Source organism: Salvelinus fontinalis, chromosome 3 (assembly GCF_029448725.1).
Source record: "Salvelinus fontinalis isolate EN_2023a chromosome 3, ASM2944872v1, whole genome shotgun sequence".
NCBI classification, from domain to species: Eukaryota; Metazoa; Chordata; class Actinopteri; order Salmoniformes; family Salmonidae; genus Salvelinus; species Salvelinus fontinalis.
The window spans coordinates 27711481-27721733 of NC_074667.1; the positions used below are offsets into that span (position 1 = coordinate 27711481).

The following is a 10253-nucleotide window of genomic DNA, read 5'->3' on the forward strand; positions in this document are numbered from 1 at the left end:
GGACAGGAGTCGCTTAGCGCCATCCTTACCACAGACAGGGTGGTCGAAGACTCTCCTCAGTGAAGCTGGAGTAGGAGGAGCAGATGGGGGACTGTCTCCACGGAGGCTGCTGAACAGGAAGGACATTTTGGCCCATTCGCTAGCATAAGCGTAGGGCTGTTGCTCGTATACTAGTGAACATTGTACCAAAAAGGCTTTGCAAGCTCCGAGGTTGCCATCGTAACGCTCAGGGTCCGGAACAAACGGCTCACAGGGCAGAGGGACTCTGGGCTGGTTGCGAGAGCTGGGTGAAGGTTCGGCCCTACAGGTCCGAAAGGCTCCGTGAAAACTCGACAAGCTTGACAAGCTCCAGAAGGGTATTCAGAGCTTGGTCATGTTGCTCGAGCTGGGCACCTTGGCTGGTGAGGGTTTGGTGGAGAGGATCTGAGTCTGCTGGGTTCATATCTTGGCCAGATCGTATTATTACACGGAGTGGAGCAGGTGAACCCGAGAGCAGACTCCGACAAGGAGACTGGAATAAGTTAACCATTGTATTTATTGAAAAACGGGGAAGATGGGGTGCAGGCCAGGGAAAGCTCGGGCAGGTTGCAGGGAACAAGGTGCTGAGACAGAGGCTGGAGCGAGGGGAGTTGGGGCTGGGTAAGCAGGTCCGGAGAGGAATCCAAGGAAGCAGTAGAGTGGGGGGTGGGGGTCCAGGACAGGGTAGCGAAACTGACGAGATGTGTGACTGGACACAGGGACCAGAGTCAAAGCGGACAGAACTGTAGCAGAGAAGAAAACAGCATCAGGCAAGGGAAACCAGGCACAACACAAAAACCTGATCTATTCAGGACCAAACGGCTAAAAATGCAGACGAGCTGAGCAGAGGTTACGATCCGGAAGTGGCAAGGCTGAGTATATGTAGAGGTCTTGATTATGGAACAGGTTGCAGCTGGTGGGGATCTGCACTGCCTCCAGCACACCTGTCTCCGCCCGCCCGCCCACACACACACACACACACACACACACACACACACACACACACACACACACACACACACACACACACACACACACACACACACACACACACACACACACACACAGGGAGACAGAGAAAGAGGGAGAGAGCATTGGGGGAGTGGCGGCAGGTTAGGGAGACACAGGATGAGCAGTAGAGAGCGTGGCAGGCACAGATGTAACACTGATCCTGTTCAAAACAACAAGTGCCTCACCACTTACAAACACAAATTTACAGAGAGGATCTATCCATACTTTCACTGGACTGAGGGTATACCACAACATGTCAGTGCTTAACCAAACTTAAGTGAATGAGGGAGTTTTTACAATTTGTGTCTCCACAAAAGAAACACAGATTATTTTTTATATTTTGACTTGAACGTTCTTCAGCTGATATATTTTTTGTCGTTGTGTTTTTTACTGTACCTTGCTGTTGAACTGCAGAACAGAGTATATTCAGTTGTTAAAAAATTGTTGGAGCTTTAAGTGTCAAATGTTTGTGGCAAGAAATTATATTAAATAACAGGTTTGGGCATGTCATGGAATATGATTTGAATTTGAACATGATTCCATTGATTTTGGTGATTTATTATTGAGACACACAGAGATAAAGTTCAGTGCCTGTCTAATTACTTGTCGTGTCTGTGACGCTTGAGAGGATTATCATGACGGGGAAGACATGATAATGAGGTGTAGATGGAGAGAGTGAATCACACACACAGCCATACTTAACCATACTGGTGTTCATTGGTAGCAGAGGGACTTGGCCCTGGGCACTGATCAGTCACCATGCAGGAGTTTGATATCATAGTTTTGGGTACAGGACTGAAGGTAAGAGAAACTCACATTCCCTCACACATATTTAGTTCTACTCTCTGAACTACCCAATAAAGATACCATAAAGACTTAATACTATAAAAACACTTACAATCGTACACGTTGCAATTTGCATATTCATATTTATTCATATTCACCATATATGGTGTTAATGTGTATCATTGATTAATGAATCATGGACTGTACTTGCCAGGTTTTTGTCAGAATTTGAGTATAGAAGAAACACAGTGAATTCTATCAGCATGAAAGAATAAAGAAACGGAAGTCAGAGAATTTAGAGATGAGGTACATAGAACACAGTGGAGGCTGTTGAGGGGAGGACAGCTCATAATAATTGCTGGAACAGCACGAATGGAATGGCATCAAACCACGTGTTTGATGTATTTGATACCATTCCACTGATTTCGCTCCAGCCATTACCACCAGCCTGTCCTCCCCAATTAAGATGCCACCAACCTCCTGTGATAGAACAGTATTATTATATACAGTCGCTAGTGAAAGTCTACACACCCCTTGCACAGTCTTCACATTTGCTGCCTTAAAAATTCATTCTAAAGAGGATGACTTTTTTTTTTTTATCCTACAATCTACACAACCGACTTCACATTTTCAAAGTGAAACAAAGATTCTACCAACCTTGCACAACTCCTTGGGCAACATACAGGTAGCTCACAAAATAAAGGAAACACAGGTAAACTGGGTATACAAAGTACATTGAAAGCAGGTGCTTCCACATATGTGTGGTTTTCTGATTTAGATGAGCAATTAACATCCCATCATGCTTAGGGTAATGTCTAAAAATGCAGAAACATACAACTCTATTACCTGGGCTTTGCTATTTTCATATTTATTTTGATCCGAACAAACTCCCCAGTCCCTGCCGGTGACAAGCATACCCTTAACATGATGCTGCCACCACAATACTTGAAAATACAAATGGATCAACAACACTGAATTCACTCCACATTCTCAACCAAATTTACAGAGTTTAAGCAATTCTGACAAAAGTAATGTATACATGTTGCCCTAAGAGTTGTGTAAAGTTGGTAGAATCTTATTAAAAATGTTTCACAGCTGTAATGGTTGCCAAATGTGCTTCCCCCAAATATTAACTCTGGGGGTGTGAAGACCTAAGCAATTGAGACATCTCCATTAATATTTTTTTTTATTAATTTGGAAAATAGTCTATAACTTTCTTACACTTTAAAATGTGGAGTAGGTGTTATAGATCTGTAGGAAAAACATCAACTGTAATCCCAGAATGTGAAGAGGGGTGTGTGTAGACTTTCACAAAATATTGTATATTTATGGTACTATGGACAAAGTAATACTGATTAAATATAATACCTACCACTTTTGATCACATTTCTTTAAAATATAATATTTTACTTCAGTTCAATGCTATGTGTTTCATGTGTATTTTCTATAACATCAAGTGTCATAAATGTGTATTAATTAATGAATTAACCTACACACACACACAAACACGCACACAAACACACAAGCACACAGGTGATCCCTGGGCTCTCGAGGAACGTTCAAAGCCTTGCAGGCTGTCTAAGGAATTAGCATTATCATTTACCTGTCTACTGGAGCGCAGGTAGCCTAGCGGTTAAGAGCAATGGGCCAGTAACCAGAAAGTTACTGGTTTGAATCCCAGAACCAACAAGGTGAAACATGTTGATGTGCCCTTCAGCAAGGCACTTAACCCTAATTGCTCTGGATATGAATAGCTCTGACTCTATCTCCCTCAGGAATGTATTCTCTCTGGCTTGATGTCAGTGGGTGGAAAGAAGGTCCTTCACATTGACCGCAACCCTTACTATGGTGGAGAGAGTGCCTCTATCGCCTCCCTAGAAGAGGTTTGTATGAACGCATGCACAAACACACAAACATACAAAGCACTGAAGGGTTATTGTATAGTGTTAATTAGAGTGACTGTATTTTGTAGCTATATAAGAGGTTTCAGGTTCCATGTCCAGCTAAGCCAATGGGACGTGAGAGGGACTGGAATGTGGACCTTATTCCCAAATTTCTACTTGCCAGTGGTGAGGACTATGGTTAATATTATGTACATCTGTCTTGTCATCATACGTCTAATATGAATGTGAACGTGTTTGACTGTGTGTCATGGTCAGAGTTCATTCATATTGTTTTAACCTGTGTTTGTGTGTTTGTTCAGGTCAGCTGGTTAAAATGCTGGTGTACACCAAGGTAACTCGGTATCTGGACTTTAAGGTGGTGGAGGGCAGCTATGTGTACAGGGCTGGTAAAGTCCACAAGGTTCCTTCAACTGAGGGAGAAGCCCTAGCTTCAGGTAACGCATACCCATCAAAATAAATAATATTTGTAACTTACAAATCCTGTGTTTCCGAATCATTGATTCTAAACAAAGGATTGCCGCATAACAGTCAAAGCCAACTGAAATTCATGGACATGACAAATTGATTAACTTGATATCAAATACATACAATCATTCAAGGTCTCACACAGTGGTTGTAACATGGTGCTGTGTTTCAGATCTGATGGGGATGTTTGACAAGCGCAGGTTCAGGAAGCTTCTTCTGTTCATTCTGAACTTTGAGGAGAGAGACCCGCGGACCTACCAGGACATGGACCCCAACAGGACCAGCATGAGGGAGCTGTTCCGCCACTTCGACCTGGGACCAGACATCATGGAGTTCACTGGTCACGCCATGGCCCTGTACCGCAGTGACGAGTCAGTAGAAATATTACACAGACAGTAAGAAAGACGGACACACACACACACCTATCTCAATGGTTGTGTCCCTGTCTCCACAGTTACTTGGACCAGCCGTGCATCCAGACCATCAGACGGATCAAGCTGTATTCTGAGTCTCTGGCTCGGTATAACTTCAGTCCGTACCTCTATCCACTCTATGGACTAGGGGAATTACCTCAGGGCTTTGCCAGGTAACATAAACACACTCGTAAAGGTACTCAAGAATACATAAATACATTAACTTCAAGTTTTTTTATGGTATTGAACATGGCCGCAATGTAAACCCTTACTATTCCTGTGTGTCTCAGGTTAAGTGCAGTGCATGGAGGGTCCTACATGTTAAACAGAGGAGTGGAGGAGATTGTGATGGACAAGGGCAAAGTGGTAGCAGTGAAATCTGAGGGAGCAGTGAGTGGCTGGTGAAGTAGAGAGTGGATAAGAGCGAGCGAGAGATTTGAAGAGGGAATGAATGAATGAGAAATGGTAGAGCATGAACCGGAACATGGGCTGAGTATCAGTGTAGTAAATGAGTAGTTGGACCTAATCTTTCTATCTTCTTTCACTTCCTCTTTGTGAAGCTGTTCCGCTGTAAACAGCTGATCTGTGACCCCAGCTACGTGCCCAACCGGGTGAAGAAGGTGGGCCGGGTCATTCGGGTCATCTGTTTACTGAATCATCCAATCAAAAACACCCATGATGCCAACTCTTGTCAAATCATTATCCCTCAAACACAAGTCCACAGGAAATCAGGTATGACATCACAGATAGACCAGATATACACAAGAAGTTAGACAAAGGCCTAGGACCCCATATACTAAACAGGGAAAATATGAGTGCAGTATTTTAGCCTTGGGATGAATCAAAAATGGACCCTCTTTGTTTTTCAGATATCTATGTCTGTATGGTGTCCTACGCTCACAATGTGGCATCAGAGGGGATGTATATTGCTATGGTGAGCACCACTGTAGAGACCAGTAACCCAGAGAAGGAAGTGCAGCCTGGGTTAGAACTGCTAGAGCCCATTCAGCAGAAGTAAGTTCCACACAACCTACTGCAGACTTTTACATCCAGAGACACTTGTCTATTGTAATGATGCAAGGCTAATGTCATACATACAAAAACAGTTCACTAAAGACTGAATGTGATTGGTCTACAGATTTGTTTCTATCAGCAACATGATGGTGCCCATTGAAGATGGAAGGAACAGTCAAGTAAGGGTCGATACCTTCAATATATTGTAGCACCGTCAACCCCACAGCTAGCGTCCTCACTGAGATGTTCAGTTCACTTAGTGTAATGGCTGAGGTGTTGGGATTACAGTTGCTGGATCTGGGTTCGAGTCCCAGTTGAGGCTACCGACTGAATGCACTGTAATATACAAAAATGTGTTCATATTTCTTGGCCATTGGTTTGTACCAGGATTATGAATTGTGGAGTCTCTGGGTTTTGTTCATTGTGATCCTGACTCCCTTTTTCAGATCTTTGTGTCTCGCTCCTATGATGCCACGGCACACTTTGAGACGGAGTGTGAGGACATCAAGGATATGTATCGCCGCATCACAGGATCAGAATTCATCTTCGGTGACTTACGCAGAGACTGTGGTGGTGGTGATGATGATGATGAAGACTAAGCGACACTAAGTGGAGTTGCTACCATATTTGTCTTGAGTGGCTCAGTTGACAGAGCATAGTCCTTGCAACACCAGGATCCTGGGTTCAATTCCCTCTAGGGCGGGCCACCCATACAAAAATGTATGCACACTCATGTAATAACGTCAGCAAATATGACATTACTATTATATTGCGGCTGTCTAAAATGTCCTTGTTTTTACAGTTTTTTTAAGCAACCCTTCGATTCGCCTCTTGTATCTCCCAGAATGCCCAGCTTCACAGCTAATCTATCAGTCCTATTTATCATGTGCTTTGTGGTAGATGCTCTCATACTCTGATGGCATTGAGACTGGAGAGTGGTAAAGCTAAATAACTCAGTTGATTTAATACCCTGTCTAATAAACACCACACTTTATTTGACTGTGGTAAATGTAAAATATGGCCTGAGATTGTGTTTAGTGTGTGCTCGAGTGTGAATGAATGACCATGTGTTTGTGTGAAGTAGAACTGGATGGATGATGCTAAATGCATCAGAGCAGAGTAATTAGGGATACCCTTACCCAACAGATTAACTCCAAGAAGGACAAAGTTCTTGGAGTTGCGTTATGTTCTATTCTGAGACAGATAAAGCGGTGGTTCAGAGATGGGGGTGGAAGCCAAACGGATAGACAGACAATGAGATTAGAGAGGTTTACTAATCCCAGTGAAGGACAGTCACCTTGGGTAGATTACATACACATACTCCCATATGCTTTCACTGACAATTAAATAAATACAAAACATTGTATTTATATATATATATATATATATATACACTGCTCAAAAAAATAAAGGGAACACTTAAACAACACAATGTAACTCCAAGTCAATCACACTTCTGTGAAATCAAACTGTCCACTTAGGAAGCAACACTGATTGACAATAAATTTCACATGCTGTTGTGCAAATGGAATAGACAAAAGGTGGAAATTATAGGCAATTAGCAAGACACCCCCCAAAACAGGAGTGATTCTGCAGGTGGTGACCACAGACCACTTCTCAGTTCCTATGCTTCCTGGCTGATGTTTTGGTCACTTTTGAATGCTGGCGGTGCTCTCACTCTAGTGGTAGCATGAGACGGAGTCTACAACCCACACAAGTGGCTCAGGTAGTGCAGTTCATCCAGGATGGCAAATCAATGCGAACTGTGGCAAAAAGGTTAGCTGTGTCTGTCAGCGTAGTGTCCAGAGCATGCAGGCGCTACCAGGAGACAGGCCAGTACATCAGGAGACGTGGAGGAGGCCGTAGGAGGGCAACAACCCAGCAGCAGGACCGCTACCTCCGCCTTTGTGCAAGGAGGTACACTGCCAGCGCCCTGCAAAATGACCTCCAGCAGGCCACAAATGTGCATTGCCTATAATTTCCACCTTTTGTCTATTCCATTTGCACAACAGCATGTGAAATTTATTGTCAATCAGTGTTGCTTCCTAAGTGGACAGTTTGATTTCACAGAAGTGTGATTGACTTGGAGTTACATTGTGTTGTTTAAGTGTTCCCTTTATTTTTTTGAGCAGTGTATATATATAGTTTATTGCATCATTGGTAGCTGGCCTTATGTATTTACCATGATACCGATATGAAACACTAAATAACACTCCCACCAAATCATATCCTTCAATATTCGTCAGAAATCCTGTTCTTTTTTTCATTTACACATTTCATAACCAACCAACCCCCCCTTCCCCTCTGTGGGGAATGGTCACACAAGTACAAAGTTTGCAAATGCTAAAAAACATAATTCAGCACTTGAATGAGGACAGATTTATCCAGATCATCCATCCCAGTGGTGAAAGTAGTTCCTCTTTTCCATCGAGACCTCCTTCTGTCGTTTTTGTTGTTGCTACTCCAGCTCCGTGCTGATTGGAGGAGGAATCAGACCTGCCGCCACCACTCGCCGTTCACTGCTCAGGAAGTTAAAGGTTGCACAAGCGTTTGGCTGAGGAAGGTAAAGGGATGAGTGTCAGAGAGAAAGAGAGAGGAAAAAATGCTAAATTATAACTGCCCTTCACCTTATTCTATAGGCAGGGGCTTCCCATGTCTGTGTATGGATGGATAGCTACTTTCCAGGGGGTGGCACACAGTAACTTGATGTGAGAGAAATCTCAAGAGGACATTCTGAACCAGGCTTAGGCAAACCAGCCTATGAATGCGCACGCACTGAAATATATAGCACAAGCCCAATCCTTCTACTGTAGACAGATGCCAGGTGAAGTCAGGTGCCCCTACCGTGTCCTGCACCTCCACAGCGATGCCTTTGCTCTTGAGGAGGGCTAGGACTTTGGGGTCAATCCGCTCTGACCGACCCCCTGTGCCCAGGACCAGAACCTCTGTGGATACAAAACATTCATGAGACACATCATGGTCATACACAATAATTAAGTTGTTCAGGTGATAACACTGTACAATCATCATCATAGTCAAGCTCTGACGATCAAACATGAACTGGCAACTATTTAAGAGGGGGCCCATCCCAACAACACTCCAACTGTAGTCTTATCTCTCTCACACACACACCCTTGCCCACGAAGGTTCTGGACTCAGGCTGGGCCATGATAAAACCAATAGGGGATCACTCAGTTGTTGCCCAGTAACAGAGACTGATAGAAATACAAGGAGGTGACTCCGCCTAATCGGAAGGTATAAATATATGCTTGCATGAATTGCATGGGTGCTATGCAGCTGTAGCCTCCAGTTTGGGTGGAATAAATCTAGTCTGAGCTTCCTCTGGTGTCCAACTGGATTTGTACCAGAACCTAAACAGAATCTTGCATGAGTTTGTACATTCATAAATTAGAGTATGTGACTTTCTGTCTATCCTCATAACTCATATCAGCGTGACTAAAGTATAATTGAATTATCTCACCAATTCGAGGTTCCAGCATGTGGAAAAGGGCCATGCTCTCTACAGTGATGTCTTTATAGCTGCCTACCTGCAGGGGGCGACAGATGAGTAGCCAAAAGGACAATCAACATAATACACTGTTACATCTCATATTCTACTCATCATCACTCCTCATTTAGCCAGTTAAATATCTCACTCTCACACAGCACTCAACAGTATTACAGGGAGCAGGTAAACTGAAGAGAGATGAAAAAAATAGAACCATCATAAAAGGTTGACTTCTGGTGGGGATTAGAGGAAAGGTAAAACAATTAAATAAAAACAACGTTTTCCTACATTCCATTGGAGGATGGCTGGAGGTAGCACGGCACATGGCCCGAAAACACGGTTCCCATCGATGTTGAACCCTCTGGGGCTGTAGCTGTGGATCATTGCTCCAGCTCCTGGTTCTTTTTGCATGACAGACACTGTGGTACGCTGGTACATCTCATCATCACTGGGACCAAGCCTGTGGGCGCGAGATAGAAAGGGGCTGGAGAAGAAGGAGAGACATTAAGTTGCCTTTCCATCACATACTGTACCTGGCTAGTGGCTACAACTGGATGGCGTGGGATAGGGACATCAGACCTAGTTGATGTCTAAAAACGTTTGACAAACTTTGATATTGGGGTTGACTTTACCTTCAAACATGTATTGGGATGCCATAGCCATTTTTTAAATCAGATTTGATTAAATGGGTCTCGCTGTATTATGAAATAGGTCTCTCTGTACCTAGCAAGATGTAATAACCATAGAATTGGTATATTCTGCCTGGGATGTATCTCAAGTAGCAAGCTTTGACAGCAGCATCTACCAAAAGCTAAGTAGCCAGTCAGGGGGTAGATATGTCAAATTGTGTAGCTAGTAGCAGTTAGCACTAAAACATTGTCGTTTCTATTATCTAGATGTCTCGTTTCTCAGCATTACTGTACCTTGTGAACGCGGGTGGTGTCAGAGGGCTGAGCCGAAGACCATGTGAAGATCTGTGGAGAAACTGTCGTGCACAAATAGTGACAGCCATGTTGTTGACAGTTATGTACTTAATGCCCGTTGGAACCAAATACATTAAAACCAGGGTGGGAACTAATTATGTGTAGCACAACGTTTGGTTCTTCCGTTTGGGGACATCCGGTTATTTTATAA

General features: G+C 43.5%; 2 protein-coding genes across 2 annotated transcripts; one reads left to right on the forward strand and one right to left on the reverse strand.

Moving 5' to 3' along the window:
* Positions 1-1788: 1788 nt before the first annotated feature.
* LOC129835265 (rab GDP dissociation inhibitor beta-like) lies at positions 1789-6610 on the forward strand. Its single transcript, XM_055900827.1, has 11 exons — positions 1789-1830; positions 3591-3698; positions 3788-3884; positions 4019-4153; positions 4357-4555; positions 4639-4770; positions 4888-4987; positions 5158-5329; positions 5467-5611; positions 5736-5790; positions 6058-6610. The coding sequence occupies exons 1-11, from the start codon at positions 1789-1791 to the stop codon at positions 6208-6210; spliced, it is 1338 nt and encodes a 445-aa protein (XP_055756802.1). The 3' UTR covers positions 6211-6610.
* ndufaf3 (NADH:ubiquinone oxidoreductase complex assembly factor) lies at positions 6585-10243 on the reverse strand. The gene is made up of 5 exons (XM_055911461.1): positions 10043-10243; positions 9408-9603; positions 9093-9159; positions 8456-8556; positions 6585-8165 (listed from the first exon to the last, which is right to left on the reverse strand). The coding sequence occupies exons 1-5, from the start codon at positions 10174-10176 to the stop codon at positions 8070-8072; spliced, it is 594 nt and encodes a 197-aa protein (XP_055767436.1). The 5' UTR covers positions 10177-10243; the 3' UTR covers positions 6585-8069.
* Positions 10244-10253: the final 10 nt, after the last annotated feature.

Excerpts from the sequence above, each read along its gene's own strand:
- LOC129835265 (XM_055900827.1), top strand. The coding sequence starts at position 1,789 with ATGCAGGAGTTTGATATCATAGTTTTGGGTACAGGACTGAAG. Across the intron at positions 3,885-4,018 it reads CAAATTTCTACTTGCCAGTG|GTCAGCTGGTTAAAATGCTG; the intron begins GTGAGGACTATG and ends GTGTTTGTTCAG. Across the intron at positions 4,771-4,887 it reads TTACCTCAGGGCTTTGCCAG|GTTAAGTGCAGTGCATGGAG; the intron begins GTAACATAAACA and ends TGTGTGTCTCAG.
- ndufaf3 (XM_055911461.1), bottom strand. The coding sequence starts at position 10,176 with ATGTATTTGGTTCCAACGGGCATTAAGTACATAACTGTCAACAACATG. Across the intron at positions 9,604-10,042 it reads ACACCACCCGCGTTCACAAG|CCCCTTTCTATCTCGCGCCC; the intron begins GTACAGTAATGC and ends CTTCTTCTCCAG. Across the intron at positions 9,160-9,407 it reads CAGCCATCCTCCAATGGAAT|GTAGGCAGCTATAAAGACAT; the intron begins GTAGGAAAACGT and ends CGCCCCCTGCAG.